The 26,519-nt window shown below is 44.4% G+C and overlaps 1 protein-coding gene across 3 annotated transcripts in view; it reads left to right on the forward strand.

Annotated features, from left to right (window-relative positions):
- Positions 1–26,519, forward strand: part of LOC147683784 (uncharacterized) — a 99,233-nt gene that overhangs the window by 42,186 nt on the left and 30,528 nt on the right. Inside the window, exons 2-5 of one of the 3 annotated variants that reach the window (XM_086944147.1) lie at positions 6,687–6,737; positions 8,578–8,697; positions 17,447–17,564; positions 17,743–21,252. In XM_086944147.1, coding sequence (XP_086800273.1) covers positions 18,688–21,159 — 2,472 coding nt within the window. In that variant the 5' untranslated portion in view covers positions 6,687–6,737; positions 8,578–8,697; positions 17,447–17,564; positions 17,743–18,687 and the 3' untranslated portion in view covers positions 21,160–21,252. Of the gene's footprint in view, positions 1–6,686; positions 6,738–8,476; positions 8,698–17,446; positions 17,565–17,742; positions 21,253–26,519 lie in introns of those variants that run through there. The other 2 variants (XR_015300970.1, XR_015300969.1) reach the window with 2 other exon arrangements.

Below are 26,519 nucleotides of genomic sequence, written 5' to 3' on the forward strand. Positions count from 1 at the left end.
AACTCTGCCCTACTCAGAGAGCGGCTTCAAAGTTCCTAATTTTTTAACTAAACTACCTGTGTACACAAACGCACTATGCAGACTACTGGTACCACCCAATTAGGTATCTACCACGCACAGCAGTTGAGGATGGTGACACATACCCCGTACCACTACATAATATACCACTACATAATATTCTACCACACCTACTTACACATGTGGAAAAACACGAGATAAACACAATCCGCATCACCAATCTGGCCTGGCAGAAGATGGGCAAATTAGCGAATAGATTGCCGCTATATGCACCAGCACTACCACTGCAACACCATCCAGAGTTATCTGTCACCCAAGACTAGGTGGGAATGGAAGTACTTCATAAAATGGAAATAGACAAGATGGAAGATCTATTCGACGATTTCGTCTTTATAGACCTTGATAAACTTGACTATATAAGCAACCCCACACTGCTTTTTAGATTCACATATCATAGGCTACAGGGAGCTCCCAAACAATTATACCCTACGTTCCCAGATGAACCACCCACCCTACAGGCTTTGCAAATGATCATCCACAATCTACATAATGTGCACCTTGTTAAGAAACTGTACGTCTTGCTGATATAGGCGGAAAGGTATCTAAAGCACTTGATGGGTGGAATACACACCTGGACGTACACCTTACTGAGGAGGAATGGCATGCATGCTGCTCCCCAACAGACATGCTCACTCCGAATGGTAACTTAAGAGTTATACATTAAATACATTATAAATATTTGCATCAAACATACTATACCCCGCTAAAAGTTACATACATTTTTGCTTCGAACAAATGCATACTGCCAACACTGTGGTATTAACAATGCACATTTTCTCCACCTAACGTGGCAATGCCCTGATATTGGAGTATACTGGGAAAATGTCGTAAACCTGCTTAGTAAGATGCTAGAGACATGGATAGAATGTACGGTCCGGGTTTGTCTCCTTGGATTAGTAACAAGTCTGAGATCCCTTAAATGGAAAGATGGTGTAATTGCATTGCTTTTAGATAAAAGGAGGGTATCCTTGCATTAGGGAGGAGGGGAGGGCTAAAGTTATCCTACCGTTAAACAGTGGCTTCGAGACATGGCATAATGAAGGGACACCTTACAGACTTATGAGGAGGAACTACCTTCTGGCTGCAGGCCCAGAAACTTGTGGGGACCTCTATCTGAATCGACCACACTGTGAATTGATGTGAAATGCTGTACTGTACAAGATTAATCTGTATTCATGCCTGCACTGTTTTGTTTTTGTAAGATTGTATGTATGCTTTCTACAAAAAACAATAAAAAAAGAAAAAAAAATATTTACAATTTAAATTTTTTTTGTTTGCCAGACTCTTATGCTAGTTTCCAACAGGACGTTTTTGGCACATGAAGTAACAGTAGATGGTGTAGCACCCAGGACCTCATCCTAAACCATCTGCGCCCAAAACGGATGTCAAACTTTTTCATCATTGAACGGGCACACAGAGCCCCGGTCCCAAAAAGTAAAGCTAAACCTCCTACAAAAAGGAGACTGTAGGAAATTAGCGTTTTCTGGATTTCTCATCTTTTGCTGTAATGCTATATTTTTACTCGCTTTAAATCTCTGTGCAATTTAACCCTGCCGTCCAGTGGTAAAGTGTCTGTGTTCCCCTTTTAAACATGGTCAAATTCGTATAGTCCTAAATGGAGATTTACCTTGTCTATAAGTTGCTAAAAAATTATTAAGCAACTATTTTTAACAGCCATTAAAAATTCAATCCATTGGTGAAGTTGGATTTTTAATTAATATTTATGAAAACTAACTTTTAGTTTGAACTCTTTTTTTATTGTTATTAGATTCTTCAGTATACACGCAGTTGCAGTTCTACATCGTAATGCGTGGTTAACATCATAACGTTTGTATATTTCAAATACAGCTAGCACTGCAGTGACATGTGCAATCAGCATATTGCACCCAGAGCTTGTGAAACACTCCGTAGTCGTGAACATAACCCATGGAGGTGGAACTTTCCCGCAGAAAATTGAACGATAACCCCCCCTTCCTTCCCCGCAACTGGTATGCATAGTTCTTACGTCCTTGATATATTGACTTGAAAGCAAGTACACCCGGTTAGCGTTCAAGTTCCCTCTGGAGAATCATCCGTTGCTGTCAGGCGCAGGAGGCAGAGGTATTTCGGGCAGGTAATTTCATTGAATTTGGTGGACAACAGAGACATAAGGGGCCTCCAAACCTCTTTAAATCCGGATACAGAGCCTGAGAGGGGGGCATGAATGCGATCCGTACCCAAAATGTACCACAGCCTATGGAGACATCCTACATAGGTGGGGGTTGTGTGCGTACCCCAGTGTGTTAAAATGTTTTGAATCGCCGCCCCTAGTGCTAAGCCCATCTGTTTTCCTTTGCGAGACTTCAGTGGGAACGTTAGAGGGCTGGGTAAACCTAATATAACATAGACCGGGAATCTTGGGATCCGTGTCTCGAACAGCCCATCGATGTCATTCAAGACTTTGGGCCAATATTTGGACAGTGCAGGGCAATCTCACAACAACTCTAGCAAGGTCCCAACCTCCCCGCACCCCCGCCAGCATGTGGGACTGCGGTCAGGGTTTCCTTTGTTTAGGCGCACAGGTGTCAGGTCCAATAAGTAGCAATCTTGAAAGCTGTTTCCTTGCTGGCTGTGTTTTACACAGTGTGCTTGCCCCTTTAATTAATGTCCCCCCATTCTTTCTTTGGGAGATCCCTCCCAAGCTCCGCCATCCAGCGTCTCTGACCAGGGCTAGGCTGTGTAGGGGCTGGTAAGCGCAGCATTTACTTTAGTTTCGGAAATCAACTTTTTATCTGGTACCTTTGTGACCAACCATTTTTCATATTTTGTTAACATCCTATTAACTTTGGGGCGGATGTTGGGGTGTAGAAGTCAGTGTCTAAACTGCGTGTAATGAAACCTTTACCTCTCTGGAAGTGTATAGTCCTGTCGTAGTTGTGTGGAAGGGAATAATCCCATCCACATCAAACAGGTGGCACTGCTGTACAGCTTGCCAGGCTGTGAAAGCCCCAACCTCTAACCCCGGCTTTAAGTCCTTGTTCTCCAGTAAGGGCATCATTGGCGAGGGGAATGCCATGAGCTCCCTTTTCGTCACCACCTCCTCCCATACGACCATCACCGCCCTAGTAATTGGTGACCCCTGTAGGCCCAGTGGCCTGTCAGCTTTTTAAAAAAATGGTGCTTTCCACAATGTTTTGTGTGTATGAGAGTAATGCGAGGATTGTGATGTGTGAGGGTGCACCTCTCTCCACAAATCCACTAACCCGTAGACTGGAGCCATTCTCTACCTACTTGTGAAATCGCTCCAGCCTGTGAGTATCTATTGGTCCTTGGTTCCGTCCATAACCATGTTTAGGTCCCCTCCTATGATCGTCCTACGCTCATGTCTGTGCTATATCCCGGATACAGCCAACCTCAGGGCTTTCTCCTGCCCTGTGTTTGGTGCGTATTTGGATCCTATCACTAGGGTATGTCCACCTATCTTGAATACGTGGGCTAAAAGTCTTCCTTTGATTTCGGCCACCTTTTAACCCACTGTCCCCTTAAACTGTTTGGCTACTAAAATAGCCACCCGCCTTCTTTTCCAGGGTAGATGAAAGAACTGCTAGGGAAAGAGTCATGACCTCATTCCATGCCAATCTTTGGAGAGGAGCTGTGTCTCCTGGAGGAGGCACACATCTGCCTCCATGTTATCCAGGTAGGAAAGGATGGATCTCCTCTTATTGGGATTGTTGAGACCTCTCGCATTGAGAGTGAGAATTTTCAGTGTGGGCTGGGAAATAGCGTGTCATAGTGAGTGCACCAGCTTTGGCCTGTATTTAAATCCCTGTGATCCCTCTTCCACCTGAGCTCCCAACCTCTGCCCGGCCTCCATTGCCTTTTGATCCTCTCTTCAACGCCTTTAACCTGCATACCAGTTCTCCACCCTCCCCTCCCTAACCCCAACTTAGAAACCCATTGACCTCAAATTGGCCAGGGCCCACCATTCGTGCGTGTATGTCCTTGGAAGTCGAAATAGTTGGGAATGTGTGTGGACACTTGAATTGAATTGAATTAAGCACTTATATAGCGCAACTGACACCCTCCGAGTATCCTGGTGCTTGGATTGTCGGATAGACACCACAAAACAGAATCAATTGTCAATAAGACAATCTAAAGACCACCTTTGGGAAATAGCCACGTTTTCAGGCTCTTCCTAAAACAAGTCAGGGAGGTCCAGAGGTAGCTCATTCCATGCACGCAAGGCAGTCACACCAAAGGTCCTGCCCCCATCCCAGATTTCTTAAATCTAATGTTAGTTATCAGATTTGCATTTGAAGAACGGAGCTGCCTCCCAAGGCTGTACCAGTTGAACATCTCCTATAGGGGGACAGGACCCTGACCACTTCCCCCTGTCTCTATGCTCCCCATGTCTCTACACTCCCCATGTCTCTACACTCCCCATGTCTCTACGCTCCCCGCAGACTTCTTCGCCGGCCACCCGGCCTTACAAATGTCACTTGCCGGTCCCTCAGTCGTTCACGGTGTCATCATGGGGGAATGTCTCCTTCGACAATGTCTCCAGCACTGCTAGTCTTTCTTGTGCCATGGTCTTGGGGTCCGGTCTCGTCGCTCGCTCTGTGTTACGCCTCCCGTAGACCTTATGCCATCTTTCCCGAAGAGTTTTCGTCTGCGGGCCCTCAGTCTCCTCCTGGATTGGTTTCTCAATACCCAGCACCTGGCAAGGGTCCTGCATGGATCTGAGCTGGAGGAGTTTGCCCTGACATATGAAAATCAGCCGGAAAGGGCGACCCAAAGAATACGGTATTCCTTGATTTCTAAGAAGCGTGGTTGCCACTCGGAACTCCCTACACTTTTGAAGGGGTATTAGAGTCAGGTCCTGGTACAAAGCTATGGAGAGGTCCTGATAAGTGGTTGATTGCCCCTGGCAGCACATAGTATATACTCTTTTAGTTGAAAGTCTGGAATGTAAGCCAAAATATCCGGTTGGGGCGCCTAGTATGCTCCTGAAGAGACCCTGCAGGTATTGTGTGATGTCTGGCCCTTCTTCTTTAGGTAGAACTCCCTTAACGCGGATGTTGTTTTGCCGAGACTGATTCTCCAGGTCTTCTGTGTGTGCCTGGAGATCGATCTGTTGAGCCTTGAGCCAGAGTATCTCTTGCTGTAGATGCTCCACCTCCTCTTCCTGGGATTGCTCCTGATCCTCAATAGAGGCCACACGTTCCCCAACTGCATCGACGTCCTGCCTTATCATAAGGAGGATGTTGGTGTCGTTGGGGAACGTGTGCCCTCCATCGGTTATCTCCTTCATCTCCCCCGCTATTTCACTTTTCAGCATCTGCAAGTCGCCTCGTAATGCGCCGAATAGCGACTCTAAAAAGGCGTGGGTAATTAGGGCTTCATAGGTGTCCGCATCTTGGCTGATTTGTGTCTAGGGGAGAGCCTCCCTTCTCCGCTGCTGGTCATCGGGAGCTTGGTCAGCATCTCTTTTAGATTCTGATCCTTATTGCTTCTCGCTGATTACATGGCTGCTATATCTCTTACCACATCACCAGACCAGCCTGCCTTGTTGTGGGGGTCCCAGCTCCAGTGGGTGGCTATCACCGGGTTGTCCTTCTGCTGAGCTCCACTATGCTGTTGCATGATGGTGAGGGCCAGAGGTGTCACTCCCTTTCAGTCTCGTCCGGGCCTTGCTGCCTTTGACCGTCTGCTATATCCCTGCGGAGTGTCTGCTGCTTGTTGTCAATACTCTAAGCACTTTGCGCACGAACCTGCCGCGAATCCCCCTGAAGGCCAGCAGGCCTATCTGAACCTGGACCACTGCGTCTAATTCCTGAACTATGTGCTTGCAGGCCGTGGCCTCTGGTTTCCTCTGACTTGGCAGTCAGCTCCAGAGAGACTAGTCCATGCCCGGGCCCCTCATCCATTGGCACCTTGTGATTCTTACAGCGTTACAGTTCGTATCTCATTCCCCTTATTGGATTTAGTCATTTTAGTGTCATTTTGTCCAATACATTTTACTTTATTTTTCTATTTTGGTTTGGGTTTTTTACTGTTTTGCATTTTGACTTTCACTTTTTTGGTTTCTGCATAAATATTTGACATATTATCTTAAGTTAAGCCTGCCTGTTCCGTGCTTAGGTACCAGAGGGGTTGATCCTAGGTTAATTGAATTGCTTTGAAAGTACATTCTGACAACATTTATAATTGTTCCTGGAATACGGGAATAGTATTGTGTTGCAATTGAACCTCTTAAAAAATTCAGCTTGGAGATGAACCTAGAATCACGCTTGAATGTCACAACTTTTTAAAACAAGGTAGTCAGGAAAGTGTGAGGAATATATTGCAGCTCTTTGCATTTTGGCAGCCCCAAGCAAATTTGAGAACAGAGTGGATGTATGTAGCAGAGACGAGTCTGTTCACCCAATGTGAGTGGTGATATCTGCATTGCTGGTCTGCCTGAAGTTGGGATGCTGCTGACAGTAGGGTGTCTGCTAATAGCGATGGCATGACTCGTGGATTTAGGAAGCCAAATAAGAGAAAGTTATCTCCCGACACCACAGTCTTCGTGACTGAGACCAGTAACACTGAAGACTCTTGAGACTCACAGCAGTAATTTCTCTTTTCAGAGCATTATTGCTGCAGATGGAGTGACGCCCAGAAGTAAGCACATTACTAAGGTACCAACAACGTTTAGTATTGTTCATTTATATTAACAGCTTCTCTTTTGCAGCATTTAGAAATGCATTTTCTAGTTTTGTTGCTTTTTGTTTAGTTTTTTTATTGTAGGCTGTTATCTTTGGTTTAAAGGGAAATATGTTGTAGTGTGTGACCTTAATGCTGCAGTATGCATTTCATTACCATCATTTGCTTACCCTGGAGAATCTCCAGGGTGTAGGCGGTTTGCTGTTTCAGAGTTCTTCCACTTCTGGGCAGTTGTCGCTCTGTGGTGATCTGTGGTCCTGTTTCTCTGCTCTTCTTGTAGCAGCTCCTATCAGAGCTTCATCCTCCCGCCAACGATAATAAGATGCCAGGCATCACCCAGCACAAACACAGCCTTTGATGGGCTACGTCTATCTGCTCGGCGCAGTTCGAGATTGGATAAAGTTCTCCGGACCCATCAGGCTGTGAATGTAACCTAAGGACTTCAGATGAAATGAAGAGCTTACCTCCTTCCTGAGTGGCTCCAGACTGCTGTGTGCAGACCCGATAGCTGGCAGCACCCTGGAGTATGTATGTATAAATCAGATTATGTTGGAAGTAACCTGCAATATACTGGCAGGCAGCACCCTGCCAACAAGTAGGATTTTTCATGGAATTTTATTTCCTGACACATTAATGGAGATTGTCTTTTAAAAGGCAGAAGAACAACACTGACCATACATTTTATTGGGTTTGTCTTTAAAATGACGTACACATTAGGAATGGCATTTCGTTATGCTGGAATAATAACACAAGTTATCTTGCACTCTATGTTGTTGCATGGATTTTTGGCTGCAATGCATTCCATGTTTCATTCAAACGTGCTTTCTACAGGGCACATACATGATTTGTTGCTGTTGAGAAATAATGCTCCTGTGTACTGTGGCAGACTGCGAAATATTGAAAAACTTCATGATTTCTCTTTCAGCACTTCATAGTAAAACCTTTCAATTTTTGACTCAATCATTTGGCAGAAACATAACTTAGTACCATTAAAATAGCTGTGATGGGGAACATTCATGTGGGGTTAGGACTGGCTCGACCAGAGTGATTGCTGACTTGGAGGACTAAGGAGCTGACCACCTTGCCTGGTCAGGTGTGGAACCAAGCCAGCGATGCTTTGCTGCAGTCTCATTTGCCCTGATAGCTGGTCAACAGTTTGAGGCGGAGGAGCTGAAGAGCTGGCTAAGTGTGCCATGACGCTGGCAGTTCAGTACATCCCTGAGAAGTGAGCTTTGAGTCGATGTAGTGCTCCTCTTATACCACGTGCAATTCACCCTCTCCAAAGCCTCAAGAATTCCTGGGTGAAAAGGACGGCTGATTCTGATTGAGTGCCTGATAGTTTTCCAGAAACTCATGTTTTTGATTGTTCATGTTTGTCAGTAGTTAATGAAACATGCACAGGCGTTTTATCTTTTCAGTTGACAAAAGCTGCAATAAAAGTTTCTTTGTCGTTGCAAAAAAATATGAACGGCCAACGAGCCTCTGTAGGTCAAAGAATGGAAGGGCTGGGAACTGTCAGTCATCTCACTGCTTAGCAGAGCAGTGTCATGCTTCATCCTCCGTCAGGCCTCTGATTTTGACCAACATCGCGTAGAACACTGGGACTTTAGAGACCATCCTTTTAATGAGAAAAACAAAACTACAAGTCCCATAAGCAATAGTGGTGGAAGGTGTCACGCATGACCTGGGAAAACATCCGATTCAGCACATCCAGTTCCATTTTTTAAGTATTTGACACAATATTGAATTTATAATCTTTGTTTTTTTATGGTCATGAGTCACCAGAATACTAAAAATGTGTCTTTTATTTTCAAGGTCAATTAAGTAATGGTCACCAGCTTGGAAGCTCTGTTAATTCTTCAGTATTTGTCATTGATCTCCATGTGTGGCTGATTTGGGTCTGCCCCCCTGCATCATTCCTGATAACTCGCACAGGTAAGGAGCTTGTAGCAGCAACATGATAACCCCATTTTCGTCTGTAAGAAGTGCGCTCCGAGGCAGGTATCGGATCATTTTTGTGAAACAAGCAAGCGCCAATACCTGCTATGTACATTTGTTAAAATAAAACACAATCAAATCACAGTATACTGTTCCGGAGGTTCAGTCCCAGAAATATTAACTGCAACTGAACGCAGTCACCCTAGGAAGCATGTGCTTTTAATACAAGTTACGTTCACTCACCTGAAGGTGACATGCTCCATCATTGGGCTATACACCTCACCAGGCTGGCGCTACAGTGCCTGGTTGGCACCACAACGGGGCACTTTGTCGGAGATCTTTTAATAAGTACGCCGGATGCGCATAGTAGGACAGAGGATGTTGTGTCATAAGATGTGAGATTGGTGAAAGTCTGAATATAAGATCAACTAGTGACCATTTGCTACAATATAGTTAATGTGATCTTCCTGGTCCATGTTGAGATTAAAAACGGTGGCAGAGAAATTGAGGAACTAATGACCCCTATCACTGTGTGAAAGTATCGTTCACCTATGGACCTGCTGGTAAGCTGGGGTCTATCATTCAGGTCAACCTTTTTCATGCCTTCTGTAGTCATGGAGCAATCTATTGGCATTTCATCAGGACCAAATATGGGAAAATGGGTAAATGTGACCTAATCTTCTCCAACGCGTGAGGAGCTCTGTAACTCAAAGCCCTGCACTGTGCATAGGTGATAAGGTGCCTCTTAACATCTTACTACCACAGGTGAGCACTCTCTATCAGAGTGCACTGGATACGGTAACCACCCTAATATTCAGGCCGCATCAGAGGACAACTGGTTTGAAAAGCACATGCTTCCTAGGGTGCCTGCGTTCAGTTAGAGATAATGTCTGTGGGACTGAACCTCCAGAACAGTATACTGTGAGTTGATTTATATGAAGAATGTGTATACTGGACTGTCATTTTCCTCAGCATCTCTTGTGCTATGTAAAATAATACACAACACACCTGGAGGCCAACAAATCTATCATACATTTAATGCAAAAATAGCAAAAGGCCAAGCAAACTAACAAGTGACAATTGTCTTTGCAATGGACGAGAGCATCCACCCTAAAGCAAGTTGGAGTATATAATGCTAATGCTAATGCTACACAATGTATTTTTATACACTTTTCTCCTAACACAAGTCAATGAAACATGAACACGTGATAGAAACAGTTACTGAAACGACACTAATGAGTAGGAGGCAGGATCTTCTCTCGAAAGGAATGTGAGGAGCCCGTGAGGTGCAGATAAAAGATACACAGAAAAGCTGCAGAATTCAATATTCAGTTTACTACAAGATGCAGGAAAGAGTGCAGATGGACTTCACTAAATAAAATAGTTCTGGGCCCTAATAGAATCATATAACTTTGCAGGCATATTAAGGCGAAAAGTCACATCAAATTAATATAAGAATATTGTAATTTGGTAATGTAATATATTAATGCACGTTGTGGCATTCATGTGTAACCAATTATCGGTATTAAGGAAGCCAGTACATCCAGTTATGCTTTCTCAATTCCTCCTGCGTCCGGTACTGATACCCTCTTCTTCTCTAGGGGCATTTAGGAGTATAATGAATATAGTATAGGTGCAGTTCTGTCACTCCAATCACCCCAATGCATGTACAGGTTGATAATCTATTCTAGACCTATGATCCCCTGCTTGAAAAGTCCATGCTGGTGGCGAATATTGAGGAAATCGCTCATTTATCACTCGTAGACGTATGGTTTCTAATTCTAATTATGGTTATTTCGAATTCTTTTACAAGAGTCTTGACGATGTTTTCATTCTTTTATTCCCTCATGCCCAGTGTTGATGAAAGACTTGGAATTGACCATAAGTAATTTTGCCTTTGTATTTCAACATTTCTATCGTAAGACCATAGCAATATCATAATTATCAAATTTATCAAACTGGTCGCCATTGTTCTTCGTAATTATATACGTTGATTACTACAAGAGATTTAATTATACTTTTTTTCTTGTATCGTATTTTGACAATTAGATAATCCTTTTGACTTGGGACGTCCATTTCACTTTCCATTTTTAGCTCAGTTGATATAAAAATAGCCAAACCCCCACAAGGTCTGCCATAGTTACTTGTTCTCTTAGCTAATGAGTAATAACCCTATACCCTTCCAATCTAAAAGGAACTAAAGCCCAAGTCTCTTGTAAACAAATGATTTGAAAACAGCACAGAGTAGCTAATTCGTTATTCTGAATCTTTGCAGGAACCCCATTTATATTCGACAAACATAATCTGACCCTTTCATTCATAATTGTTGGCCCCCTTAAAGGAACTTCAGATTGTAGATGTCAATCCTGCCTGACAATATGGAGGGCTGCTGTTAGCCAACCTAATTTGACAGTGTCAAATAATAGGTCTCCTATTTTTACGTCCAATGATTTTAAAAGATCCCCGTTGGTCATACCTATGGGGTTTTTAATATGGAGTATTTCTTATTATTGGTTCTCATTTGGTTATGATTTTGTAATTTTGATGAAACAAAAGGGCTAGTATAGGAAGGTTGCAGGGGAGTTGTTATTTTTATTCCCCAGTCCTGAAAGAGATTATGTTCTTGCATAATAAGGCTGGCGGCAGTAGAAGATGTCCAAATTACTAATGTCGATTTGCGATAATTATTCTTGATGTGTCTAATTCAATTGATTCTATGTCGGTACATTTAATTTTCTTTAATGAGGGTACTGCATTACACAATTTATTTTAATATGTTCCCACAAGTCAAGATATCATTATTACTCCTAGATTTATATTCCGGCGTAAAAATTACCTGCACCACTCCTTCTTTTTGATCTGGGTTATTTTATTTAATTTGTTGCAGGCTATTTTCACCTTGAGCATGCTCAGTTAACCTTCCATTATGATTACTAACAGTTTGAGACCATGATTGTCGATGTTTATGTAACTGCTTTGTTTCGGTTCCCAGATCTTGTGGTAATTTAATATCCTTCCAGGTTTTTAACAAACCTCTATTCGTTTCATCCCCTCTGATACTCTCCCTCTTTGCTCTATTTGCTTCCAATTGTGATGGAGAAGTGTGGATCACTGGTTAGAGGAGGCAGACCTGGAAGCAGAGGTCAGCCCGGGACCAGGGTTCAATTCCCGGCTCGGCGGGTCTTGAGTCCTAAAATATCCACGGACTCGACAATTCTCGCTCCGGTGCCTACTCGATTCATGGGTTCACACTCTGCGGCTCTGGGCAATAGCTTGCTTAATCTCCACAACGGCCCCTCGCGGTGGGATGCCTGGCTTTCACCTTGTGAATACCCTGCCGGGGTATCTCACAGGGGAATACCAGGACGGGTTCCCTAAGCAAGCGCTTAGATACCGGGTCGGTGATTTGTGCTATATAAATACATGTACATTTACATGGCTTATTTTCCACCAGTTTATTAATTTCCTCCACTTGCAGCATTTCTAAGGACTGAATTTTCCCATTCTCTATCATTTTTATACTATCAGCTTGATTGTTTAGGTCAGTGGTTCCCAAACTTTTTTGACCCGTGGCTCCCTTGACCTAATCGGCAGTTGGCCGTGGCTCCCCTCCGTTTATTTTTTTTTACCAGTGGGCGGGATGTAAGCCCGACCTCGGGAGTACTTCCTGTTGTCTTCCGTAAAGTAATTGGGACGCAATGAAGGTATTATAATGATATTAGTAACAAAATATGCATGCAGGCGCCCTGGGACATGGTGGTCCCTGGATCAGCCACACTCCGTTTACCCGTCACTAGTTTCACCAGGGAGTGACAAACTCGCCCTGCTTGGGGCCTTTTTCTCAGAGAAAACCATTTTTTTCTGCATGTGTTCGGGAGCCACCACCTCCTCCCAGGCCTCAAAACTGACCTCAAAGTTTGCCTCCTTCAAAGACACTTCCAAATGTAACTCACGCCCTCTCTATTATCTTAAGGAAGACCTTCCAGTACAGAAAATTATTTTCTCCATGACTATGGAAGTGCCTTCCCAATGTGTTCTTGTGCTCGAGTGTCTGCCATTTATTGCAGTATTATACCTCTACTTGTAGTTTGTACGTTTTTGCAACTTGCACACATGTCACTTTAACCCCCTGTAATGTACCTTTTGCTACCTCTTGTATTTTGTTTGCTCATGCAACTTAACTTTTGCTTTTGTAATTTGGTCACTTGTAATTTTCTCATGTATCATGACTGTTCCTATTGTGAAGCGCTCTGACATCTTCGGGCATTCCACGTAGGTCCACAAGTGCCTGACCTGTGCAGCACTTTCACGATAGCCATGTGAGGTGAAATTACATATAATGATGCCCTGATTTTGAGCAGGGTGGCATAGGATGGGGCACTTAATGCACCTGCAAATACTGGAAGATGAGGATCGGGTATTTACTGGAAGTGGTAAATACCTCCAAATTCTGAGCTCCACTCCATGAAGGTAGCATTAAAGCACCAGACTGTTGTTTTGCCTTTTTACCCGGAGTTTTTGCAAATACATTTTTGGAAACCCATCAGTGGAAAGCTGCAAGGGTGCAGTCATGACTGCAAAATACAGATGTTTCATTTGTGTGTGCTTTGCTTTGTTCCCACCTGTCCTGGTTAATTTCGGACTATTTAACACCCCCCCCCCCTAGAGCTGCCACCGTGCGCCCCCTATAATGTACCTTTTGCTACCTCTTGTATTTTGTTTGCTCATATTACTGCCTCATGTAACTTAACGTTTGGTTTTGTAATTTGGTCACTTGTAATTTTCACATTTATCATTACTGTTCCTATTGTGAAGCGCTCTGACACCTCCGGGCTTCCCACGAATAACTCCCTTCACACTATCTCTCACTGAAAAGCCGGGAACACACGGGTACAAGGAAGACAATCTGGAAAAAGACTTTGAAAAGCCACGGTTCTGATCATCTGGCTCGCTTTTAAAGCTTGGCATGAATCTCGCGTTACCAGCAAAATCGAATGGCTTTCATGCGGAGCTCAGTGAAATCGCGCGCCACTACACTACTGTTCGTTCAAACGATTGAAAAACTAAAAAGCATTATGATGAGACATTCCTACATTCATGCATTCGTCTGCGACACTTACTTACCGATTTGAACAGGGTCAAGCGAGGCACGGCAGCGCAGGGCAGGGCAGGGCACAACACGGGGTCACCAGCAACGTTTCTCCGACGCTCCAAGCTTGCTAAGGCAGTAATGGTGAGCCTACACAGCTTATGTACAACGTGTAAATGCGTGCATACGTACGGAAGCGTATGGCCGCAGTGTGCTGGGCAAAACCTTTCCGAAGGTGGTATTTTAAACCCCCCTCCGCATGTTGGGCTGCAATTTATATCACCTACTTCCTGCATGGCGGCGCGGCGCCCCTGGCTGCTCATCACGGCGCACCAGGGCGCCGCGGCGCACACTTTGGGAACCACAGGTTTAGGTATTTATTTTTCATAACTAAAAGGGTTTTGTTGGAGACATTTGTTTACCCTCACCTTCACTATATGATATTTGGTCATGATTGTTTCCAGTGTTCAATCTCACTATATCTGATGCATTTGTATTTTTTATACTTTTAAAATCTTTATTTCTTGCTACTGTTGTTTTTTCGTTTCTCTTTTTGATAGATGAACTTCCGGAGCTGCGTCTGTCATTGTTGATTGTGTCGAGCATAGGTTTATCACTTCTTGATCCTTTGTTTTGTCATCTATTTTTTCTTTAACAACAACAATATTGTCTTTACATTTTATTGTATCTTTAGCGGGGCAGTCGGTCTTGATGGGTTGAATTCCCACATTAGGAAAATTCCCTTTTACATCGTCAATTATTGTTTTTAAAATATCCGGAATGGTAGCTAGTTTGTTAGTTAGTAGGGCACAACTACACTCTGCACACGTAGATATTGGCTGAGATTGCACCCTTACTATTAGATTATTTTGCGTTGTTATCTTCTGCTCAATTCTGGTAACAGAGGATGCCATAGCGCTCGAGATCTATTTGGACCTCCATTTTGTTGGACTGATATGTTAAAGCTTCCAGAGTTAATTGCGAGGTTTTGAAGAATAAATCCCAAATTGTTCCTGCGTTCCCACTTCCTGGTGCCTGAGTACCTGGGCTACGGTGTTGCCCATTTTTGAATGATAGGTCCTTATACTCCTCTTTTTGTGGTCCATGAAAATCATGTCCCTCTTCACAAGAATTAATGAATTGTGGACTACTATTCAAAACTTTTGATACAGAGTACTCCAGCGCTGCAGAGTTTCTGGGTTGCAGTTGTATTCGTCCTTATTAATTTGAGATGCATTATTTTGATTACATTTCAGCTGGTCCTGTTTTTTAGCTGAATTTATTTTAGACAGAGTAAGATCCGATTTCAGTGAGGTATTGGCTTCCCTTATGATTTTCACCCCACCATTTAGTTAATTTGGAGCTTCTTGCTCTCGTTGATTTATTTGGCCCAAATTAGATGGTTCCCCTATCCCGTTAGCTTTTCTGATTTTTACTTGCACTTCTATTGGCCTTGGCTGCCTAGTTTGTAGTAAGTGCTGAGTATCTCCCATTGTTAGATTCGTGCATTTTGCGTCCTCTTACTGTGAACAACCAGTAAGTGGAATAGTTAACATCTCTAGGTCTTTTATTTGACCCCAATGGTTGACTTGGTCCTTAGTTGAATTTGACATTCGTTCGACTTCAGCTTCAGACGTAGGGTGGCCTGGTTCACTTACTCCTTGCTTAGGGGATATAATATTTGTTCTACTCAGTGGTTTAATTGGAATTTGAAGATTACATGGGTTAGTTAGCAATGTTAGCATAGCACCAGTTGGATCTTTCATAAAATCAAACTTTGACCGCGACTTTCCCAGTATCCTAAATGTATGGACCTTAGATGATTCAAAGGATTATATGTCTCCTGCCTGTTTTTATTTTAAACGTATCTAGTATTAGTGTTTGTTGTATTTTTCTTTTCCTTTTGATAGGAGGGAAAGGTGGCCGCTCCTTTCTTGGCCTCATAATACACCCTCTAAGGTGAAGAAGTCTTGCTTCTTTCAGAGAATCAAAGGGGCCGGTGACAAGACCAAAGGGTGCTTTGATAGGACAAAAACACCACCAAATAACTCCAAAGGAAAATACCCCCAAAGCACACCTCGGTGCAGAATCCGCTGGTACTGCTGGTTTCTTAATTAATTAATTAATTAATTAGCCGATTCATTAATATCCGGGCTCCGGGTAGGGCTGTAGTCTAGGCATCCAGAGTATTTCAGGGGTCGAGGGGTGCTTCAAGAGGGTCAAAGACTATTGTCACTTTCCCCTTTGCATACTTTCTCAGATTTTGTATTACAGACTTATTACAGACTCCAATGGCTCAGCGACTTACGGACCGATCAACTTTAGCTACCCGCCACATACCTCTTGCCACTCACCACTAACTGTTCATTGCTTGTTCGTTGCTATTCATCGCTGACCAGAGTACAAGGGAGAATCCTGGCAATCGTTTAGGAGCAAGAACGGGATCCAGAGCCAGTCCCTCTACAGACGGCAAATGTAGGCACTTCCCTCAACTCCTCGACTCAGCTCTGCTCTGCTCAATGCTTAGTAAATACGTAAAATCAGATGGCAGGCAAAGGCTCCTCTGTGCCCTCTGCGCTCCTCTGTTCTCCTCTGTGCCCTGCTGCAGCCGCCGCACCAGCAGCACCGCAGGCCAAGGATCCTTTAACCCTTGCAGCGGCCGCCGCACGAGCAGCCCTAGCAGCGCCTTAGCACCGCGGCGCTGGCAGCGGCCGTTCCTGCCCCCACAGCAGATCTGTAGAACTTAAAGCGCCCGTATAACAAGACGCGGGTGAAGCGGGAGAAACTTTCGGGAGCGGGAACTGGTCACAAAACAAACCCGGGCAGTCGTCCCAGGCTCCGCTTGCTCATCAACTCCTGCTCGGCTCTGCCCCTCAGCTCTACTCGGTACGCTCTGCACTCAATGCCGAATCACAGGCCGACAACGACTTTGAACACCAACAGAGGGAAGAATTATGTGTTTCCCCCAGTTAGTAAAAATGACAGCATAAGTCTTGGCTGCTTCTGCTGCACCCAGAGTATTATGCGTCTTTGCAATCTAATTTTTCTGTCTGGAAAAAAATTGTGCAGAAAAGCACCCAGTAAGTCCAGGTGCAGAAAAACCTAACAACTGATAATCAGGTGGAATAAAATGAACACATGAAAGTACGCCTTAATTTCACTGCCCATGATTCATACTCTGGACCATAGTTGAGGTATTGGTCTAGGCATAGTCCTCGCTGCACACAATAGATTTGCTTGTGGCAGAGGCCAAAACTCAAGTCAGGATGCCAGATACAAGTAGGTGGTCACTCAGGGCAGGGGAAAACACCTTTTGTCCGTGGACGAGTAATTCCCGTCCCAGAAATCTACATTACAAATTAATTAATAGTATTCTTTTTTTAATATTTGTTTGGTGCCAGTCCATATGACTTCAATATCTGCCTTTGGGATTCTATGTTACAAGTCCATAGGGTACATGTATCCTTTGTGAGCTTAATAAAATGTTGAACATTCTACAAATCCTCACTCCTACATCCAAGTACTCTCATGCTACCATTCTACACTCTGCTGTGTCTGAAACACAGCTCAACATTTTCAAAATTCTGCATTGATTTGGCTTGTAAATTATATTTTTGGAAATGTACATGTATTAACTATTTAATTTTAATACTATAGGTAATTGAAATTACGGACGAAGAAAGCAAGATTTAGCACTAGGCAACTGAATGTCAGTGCCATAAGAAGGATTATTTTGAAAAACTGAAGGAAATCCAGCGAGGAAAGTACAATACCTGTAAGTGAAGTCTCTAATTTTGCATTTTATTAACCCAGAGCAAAGCCATATCTGTGCACACAGCATCAGAAATAATGTTGAAAGACCACTTCAGCATCCTCATCTGAAATATTATCAGAAAGACAAATTACCTCAGCATGACAGAATAACGTTCATCTAAAGCATCATGTAATTCCAGAGAGGAAGCACACACTGCATAAAAGAAAGTTATAAGAAAAGGTATCTTCTACATATCATCAAAGAAAAGACGCTGAAAGAAGACTCCGAAGCTGACACGTTAACAAGCTAAAGATTGGAAAATCACCTTTGTTCAACAACCGCTTTTAACCAGTTACGCAAGTTTGAGACTATATGCCTCGAGATATATCACCTCGACCCACTCTGCTCACTCTTGCGAAAACCTTAAAAATTCACCACTTTATTGTGTTCATGACCATCTCAGAATGTTTCCTTTTTCCTTTTTATTGTGTACTGTTCTGTAATTCTATGTAAATCGCCTCAACATTATCTGTTGTGCATGAGTGATATGTAAAACTGTTAAATATAAAAATGGATTACATGAGCACCGTTGCGCTATAGGTAATGTAAATAAATCCTTGTCTTCAGAACTACAAACCTTAACCTTACACCAAACATAGAAAGGGTAAAAGGAACTGATGTTCTGCGACTGGTGAGCCACAATAGTACTGTGCACATTCTAACTCCCTCAGTTACTGCCTTTACATCAGTGCAAAAAGGTACTTATCAGTTCAATCATTAAATTTCAGACCAACACCTTATTACTGCATTGCTAAGAATCTATATAAATTGATTGGAGAAAAACTTCAGTCACAAAATAATTTGCTGCCGGAGAGGCTATTACCTAAAGACTATTATCTGCTAGAACAATTTCAACAGGTGTTTGCTCAATTCAAGTGTTAAGAAGATTACACACAGTTTATTTTAGAGAAAAATGCTGAACATTATCTAAACAAGCCCGACTCTAAAATCAGGTTCACTCTTACCGTGGTATATAAGTAAGAGAACCCGCCTCAATTGAGGCAAAATAACCGAATTTGGGGACAAAGGTTGCTTGTGCCAAAAAAGATACAGCCATAAATCGTATCTCACAGAATTTGACAGAATGCATACTGGGGGAAACCACTCTCAGTGCAATGTATGCCGAAAAAGTTTCAAGCGTAAATCTTATCTCACTGATCATATGAGAATCCACACTGAGGGAAACCACTCTGCGTGCAAAGTATGCAAAAAAAGTTTCAGGCGTAAATCTTATCTCACTAAGCATATGAGAATCCACACTGGAGAAAAACTTTATCAGTGCTCTGAATGCCAGAAAAGGTTTAGTACCAAACCGAGTCTTTATCAACATGCATTAACCCACTCTATGGAAAAACCTTATAAGTGCGCTGAATGCCCAAAAAGTTTCAGCCGTAAATCTCATTTCACTGAACATATGAAAGTCCACTCTGGGGAAAAACCTTATCAGTGCACCGAATGCCAGAAATGTTTCAGTCAAAAAAACAATCTCAATCATCATATAAGAACCCACACTGGGGAAAAACCGTATAAGTGCTCTGAATGCCAGATATGTTTCATTACAAAAAAAAGTCTCACTGAGCATATAATAACCCACACTGGGGAAAAACCTTATCAGTGCTCTGAATGCCAGAAATCTTTCATTTACAGAAACAATCTCACTCAGCATAGAAAAACCCACACTGGGGATAAACCTTATCAGTGCTCTGAATGCAAGAAATCTTTCATTTACAAATACAATCTCACTCAGCATAGAAAAATCCACACTGGGGAAAAACCTTATCAGTGCTCTGAATGCCAGGCAAGGTTTTGTTACAAAGACAGTCTTTCTCGACATGCAATAACCCACACTGGGGAAAAACCTTATCAGTGCTCTGAATGCCAGCAATGTTTCAGATACAAACAAAGTCTTTCTCAACATGCAATAATCCACACTGGGGAAAAACCTTATCAGTGCTCTGAATGCCAGCAATGTTTCAGATACAAACAAAGTCTTTCTCAACATGCAATAATCCACACTAGGGAAAAACCTTATCAGTGCACTGAATGCCACAAATGTTTCAGTCTTAAAAACAGTCTCAATCATCATATAAGAACCCACACTGGGGAAAAACCTTATCAGTGCTCTGAATGCCAGATATGTTTCAGTCATAAAAACAGTCTCAATCATCATATAAGAACCCACACTGGGGAAAAACCTTATCAGTGCTCTGAATGCCAGATATGTTTCAGTCATAAAAACAGTCTCAATCATCATATAAGAACCCACACTGGGGAAAAACCTTATCAGTGCTCTGAATGCCAGAAATCTTTCATTTACAAAAAGAGTCTCACTCATCATATAAGAACCCACACTGGGGAAAAACCTTATCAGTGCTCTGAATGCCAGGAAAGGTTTTGTAACAAAGAAAGTCTTTCTCGACATGCAGTAACCCACACTGGGGAAAACCCTTATCAGTGCTCTGAATGCCAGAAATGTTTCAGAGACAAACAAAGTCTTTCTCGACATGCAATAACCCACACTGGGGAAAAACCTCATCAGTGCACTGAATGCGACAAATGTTTCATTAAAAAAGACAATCTCACTAAGCATATAAGAACCCACACTGGGGAAAAACCTTATCAGTGCTCTGAATGCCAGATATGTTTCAGTCATAAAAACAGTCTCAATCATCATATAAGAACCCACTCTGGGGAAAAACCTTATAAGTGCTCTGAATGCCAGATATGTTTCAGTCAGAAAAACAGTCTCAATCATCATATAAGAACCCACTCTGGGGAAAAACCTTATAAGTGCTCTGAATGCCAGATATGTTTCAGTCAGAAAAACAGTCTCAATCATCATATAAGAACCCACACTGGGGAAAAACCTTATCAGTGCTCTGAATGCCAGAAATCTTTCATTTACAAAAAGAGTCTCACTCATCATATAAGAACCCACACTGGGGAAAAACCTTATCAGTGCTCTGAATGCCAGGAAAGGTTTTGTAACAAAGAAAGTCTTTCTCGACATGCAATAACCCACACTGGGGAAAAACCTAATCAGTGCTCTGAATGCCAGAAATGTTTCAGAGACAAACACAGTCTTTCTCAACATGCAATAACCCACACTGGGGAAAAACCTTATCAGTGCACTGAATGCCACAAATGTTTCAGTCAAAAAAACAATCTCACTAAGCATATAAGAACCCACACTGGGGAAAAACCTTATAAGTGCTCTGAATGCCACAAATGTTTCAGTCAAAAAAACAATCTCACTAAGCATATAAGAACCCACACTGGGGAAAAACCTTATAAGTGCTCTGAATGCCAGATATGTTTCATTACAAAAAAAAGTCTCACTCAGCATATAAGAACCCACACTGGGGAAAAACCTTATCAGTGCTCTGAATGCCAGAAATCTTTCATTAACAAAAAGTATCTCACTCATCATATAAGAACCCACACTGGTGAAAAACCTTATCAGTGCTCCGAATGCCAAAAATGTTTCAGCCATGAATCTCATCTCACTGAACATGTGAGAGACCACACTGGAGAAAAAAAATTATCAGTGCTCTAAATGTCAGAAAAGTTTCAGAGGTAGATATGGTTACAAGCGCCATAAGAAAACACACCATCAAAATAATTCAGTTCTCCGAATGCCAGAAAAGCATAAATTTTAAACTAAATCTCACTCTACATGAGCAGACGCACACAGGGGAAAAACATTACCAACGCTGTGAATTCCCGAAATTCCTATTTGATAGGCACAACCTCACTAACCATAAGCGACTCATACTGATGAAAACCTTATGAGTGCTCTGAATGCCAGAAAAGCTGCAGAGAAAAACGCTATCCCACCATGAGAAACTTCACACTGGAGAAAATCCTTATGCCATAAAAACTTTAATCTGAAAGACAGTGTTATGCTTCATGAGAGAACCCACTCTGGAGAAAAACCTTATGAGTGCTAGAAATGCAGGGAAAGCTTACAAATTACTTCTCACTTGACATGAGCAAACTCACACGGGTTGAAAAAAGCCTTTTGTGTGCTCTGAATGTCAGATAAGGTTTAGTCTTGAATACAATGTCATTTCACATGAGAGAATTCACACTGGACTAAAGCCTTATACAGGAGGGGAAAGCCAGAAACGTTTTACTCAGAAAGGAGATCTAACTAAACATGAGATATGCATCTTCTGTGTCTGTTTGGCGCTGAGGCTGCTGTCCTTTTCCCTGTTGCCTGCTGAATTGCTGGGGCTGTTGTTGCCCGCTCGCCGGACCCGCTGCGCGGGTCCCGCTTCGCGGATTGTGAAGTGGAACTGTCAGGACCTGTGGAGTGCGAGGGCTGATGTACGGGCTGCTGCAGGGCTGCGAGCGTTAACAGGGACTCCGAATCCCAGGAGTCCCTGTGGAGACCAATTCGAACCACCTGGTCTGCTCTCCCTGCCTGACACGCCCCCCGCCCTCGAACACTGAAAGGCGGGGACACCTGGAGTTACAGCGGGAATCTTCTGTGTCTGTTTGGCGCTGAGGCTGCTGCCCTTTTCCCTGTTGCCTTCTGAATTGCTGGGGCTGTTGTTGCCCACTCGCCGGACCCGCTGCGCGGGTCCCGCTTCGCGGATTGTGAAGTGGAACTGTCAGGACCTGTGGAGTGCGAGGGCTGAGGTACGGGCTGCTGCAGGGCTGAGAGCGTTAACAGGGACTCCGAATCCCAGGAGTCCCTGTGGAGACCAATTCGAACCACCTGTTCCGCTCTCCCTGCCTGACACGCCCCCGCCCTCGAACACTGAAAGGCGGGGACACCTGGAGTTACAGCGGGAATCTTCTGTGTCTGTTTGGCGCTGAGGCTGCTGCCCTTTTCCCTGTTGCCTGCTGAATTGCTGGGGCTGTTGTTGCCCGCTCGCCGGACCCGCTGCGCGGGTCCCGCTTCGCGGATTGTGAAGTGGAACTGTCAGGACCTGTGGAGTGCGAGGGCTGAGGTACGGGCTGCTGCAGGGCTGCGAGCGTTAACAGGGACTTCGAATCCCAGGAGCCCCTGTGGAGACCAATTCAAACCACCTGGTCCGCTCTCCCTGCCTGACACGCCCCCCGCCCTCGAACGCTGAAAGGCGGGGACACCTGGAGTTACAGCGGGGATCTTCTGTGTCTGTTTGGCGCTGAGGCTGCTGCCCTTTTCCCTGTTGCCTGCTGAATTGCTGGGGCTGTTGTTGCCCGCTCGCCGGACCCGCTGCGCGGGTCCCGCTTCACGGATTGTGAAGTGGAACTGTCAGGACCTGTGGAGTGCGAGGGCTGAGGTACGGGCTGCTGCAGGGCTGCGAGCGTTAACAGGGACTCCGAATCCCAGGAGTCCCTGTGGAGACCAATTCGAACCACCTGGTCCGCTCTCCCTGCCTGACCCGCCCCCCGCCCTCGAACACTGAAAGGCGGGGACACCTGGAGTTACAGCGGGAATCTTCTGTGTCTGTTTGGCGCTGAGGCTGCTGCCCTTTTCCCTGTTGCCTGCTGAATTGCTGGGGCTGTTGTTGCCCGCTCGCCGGACCCGCTGCGCGGGTCCCGCTTCGCGGATTGTGAAGTGGAACTGTCAGGACCTGTGGAGTGCGAGGGCTGAGGTACGGGCTGCTGCAGGGCTGCGAGCGTTAACAGGGACTCCGAATCCCAGGAGTCCCTGTGGAGACCAATTCGAACCACCTGGTCCGCTCTCCCTGCCTGACACGCCCCCGCCCTCGAACACTGAAAGGCGGGGACACCTGGAGTTACAGCGGGAATCTTCTGTGTCTGTTTGGCGCTGAGGCTGCTGCCCTTTTCCCTGTTGCCTGCTGAATTGCTGGGGCTGTTGTTGCCCGCTCGCCGGACCCGCTGCGCGGGTCCCGCTTCGCGGATTGTGAAGTGGAACTGTCAGGACCTGTGGAGTGCGAGGGCTAAGGTACGGGCTGCTGCAGGGCTGCGAGCGTTAACAGGGACTCCGAATCCCAGGAGTCCCTGTGGAGACCAATTCGAACCACCTGGTCCGCTCTCCCTGCCTGACACGCCCCCTGCCCTCTCCACGCCCTATTTAGCAAGACCAGTTTACCGCTGCACGGGAGTGCGCCGGGAGAAGCCCGGGACAAGGGCGGGACCGTCTGTGGCTGTCCGAGGCCGGAAGAGACTGGACTGGGCCTAGGCTCTTTACTCTCGGTTTTCCCCTGAAACTATTGTGTCAGTACCCTTTGTGTGTCTTAGTTGTTAGATCAGCGCGGGGGTGTTATTGACCAGCCCAGTTGTTATCTCGATATAATTTATTTGTATAATAGTGCCTGTGGCTCCCGCCACTCCTGCTCTTTGTTTTGGCAAGGATTATGGAGTGTCGTGAAACCAGAAGCATGGCAGCTGCGGGAGGGAAAAAATTGACCGGTACGCTAGATAATTTCATCGTGCGCACCAATTCTTTGATTAATGAGGGTATTGTACTGTGGAAAGAAGGGTGTCTCACGAACTGGCATTAGCTAAGAGATCGTCGTTGGGTCTTATTGGCTCAGCCCGCACCCCAGACAAATCCTTACATATACCTAACCCAGTCCAGGTTCTGGTTGATATTCATAACACGAACAGCAGTCAGCAAGACCCACTAGATTTATTGCTCCTTAATCCCCAGGCTGAGTCTTTTATCCCTACGGAGACCAGCACAGGGCAAATTCAGACAATACCTCAGGTAGTCCCACAGTCGGTATGCACAGATGAACAAAGAAGGGGGAAGAGGGAGGGGGCAATTCCTAAACGAAAGCAACCATTTGTTAGTGCATCTAAAGCCAAGAAAGCTCGTTTTACTCAAGCTAGGAAAACTAGCGAGGACATAAGCAACACGGGCGGCTCAGTAGAGGTAAGAGACCCTGTAACGGAGCCTACCGGACAGACAAGTGGGGCAGATCAAAATGGCTCTGACACTGTCAGTTTACCTTTGACCATTATTGATGACACTATTTTGGACGATTCCCTGGCGGATATTCTTGAGGACAGCACCATAGTTGATTTGTTAAAGGCTGATACACCCGGGGTAATTAACGGGGAGGAGGAATCTATAGGCTGCACCATAACTAAAATCATCAAAAGCTTACTTGCACCCCTAGAAGCCAAACTGCATGGCATTGAAAAAGTGCTTCATGACATACACAAAGACATCAGGTTTTATGATAGCAGCTACGCTAATAGGGCCACCAATGTCACTACTGCAGCCACTAAACCCCGGTCTGCGGCTAAGAGTATAGTAACAGAAAATAAGAAAACGACAAAGAATCAGAACCCGAATCCACCTATCCCTGTGACTAACAAAGTAAGTTCCCAAGCTCAATTTCAAACAGCAAATAAGCCTACTGTTCAAGCTAATCCTAAAACTCCCACAATTCCTGCCCCACAAACTGACCTTGCCACTACCGAAAAAAACCAAACACGGCGTAATATTCACCTCCCGCCAGACGCCTGCCCGTATGTGATGATCCTGACGGGGGTAACAGAACTGGTCCCCTCACATTCAGAAACCTTTCAGGCACTTAAAAATAAGGTATGTCATTGGCTTATGAATAATTACCCTCTACCACCAAATTTTTGTGGTAACATCTTAATGGTTGAGAGAACGCCATGGGTAGGTCATAACCGGAAAACAATACAGGGTGATTGCATAGTAGTGACCTTTGAAGATCCACATGTTGTAGAATATATTTGTAGGGGGAATCCCCGTAATCACAACGGGTCTTTGGTCACGGCCAGACCCCAGTCCTATTTTTATACGGCCAAAGACCAACAGGATAATAGATGGAGTTGGCTTAAAAAGCCAACCTATCATAAAGGAGGTATGAGGCAAGAAGTTCCCAGGGAAAGGAACCCCTATGGCTGGGATAGGGCCAGTGAGGAGGGGTGGAACCTAGTTCAGCGTAGAGGAGGCAGGCATAATCAAGACCCTAGATTCCAAGTAGATAGGCGTAGGGGCAATGGCGTGATTGCCGGTTACAATTATAATTATGCCGAGGTCCCTCATTCTTTAAATTACCCCTACAATGTTCCGATGGCAAATCAGTATGAGTGCCTGACTGACCTAGATTGGGTTGATTGACAGCAGGTGGCTACTATATCAGACTTGGATAAGCGAAATAAGGATAATCCAGTTTCCCTGATCAATATGGGCTCGGAGGCCAGGGCTACAGACATAGATAATCGGGTATTAGCCCCAATCGCCCACGAGCCTGGCACTTGCAAGGCCTCAAAAGCTAGCTCAGTAAATCAACCTGAGTGCAGGAATGTCCTTAGAGATAGAAGATATACTAAGGTAGGAACTTGGAACATTGCCGGGCTTAGGAATAAAATCGATGATCCTATCTGGAGGAAATTTGTAGGTTCCGTCGACATCATTGCTCTCCAAGAGACTTGGGACACTAACAACATACTTACTTTGGATGGTTATACCACCTATTTTCTCCCTGCGGTCACCACTACTAGAGGTAGAGCAAGGGGAGGTCTGGTAACTTTAGTGGCAACTAATATTACAGGTAAACACACAATGATTGACTCAGGTTCTCCCTACTGTTTGGCAGTTCAAATCATTTGTAAAGGTGCCCAAAATGTGTTAATTGTGAATTTTTATAATTCTTTCGATAGAGCTACCTCAACGAGTAAACTGACAGCATTACATTCCTTTTTAGCAGACTATAAGGAGCTTTCAGACAATGAATGTTATGTAATTCTATTGGGGGTTTCAATATTCACAGATGCCCAGATAAATGTCCGCCTAACGATCCTTTTGCCCCCCTTGAACAAGCTGACTCTCACTTTGAGCACACGGAACAGGGGACATTATTGGAATACATCTTGGCGGAAAATGGGCTGATGCTGCCTATGGGGGATGACATCAATATACCAACTTTCAAGGGTAATGGCAGCGGGTCCACTATTGATTATAACTTTACAAGC

The sequence above is a fragment of the Lissotriton vulgaris genome, chromosome 11 (genome assembly GCF_964263255.1).
Source record: "Lissotriton vulgaris chromosome 11, aLisVul1.2, whole genome shotgun sequence".
Classification (NCBI taxonomy): Eukaryota; Metazoa; Chordata; class Amphibia; order Caudata; family Salamandridae; genus Lissotriton; species Lissotriton vulgaris.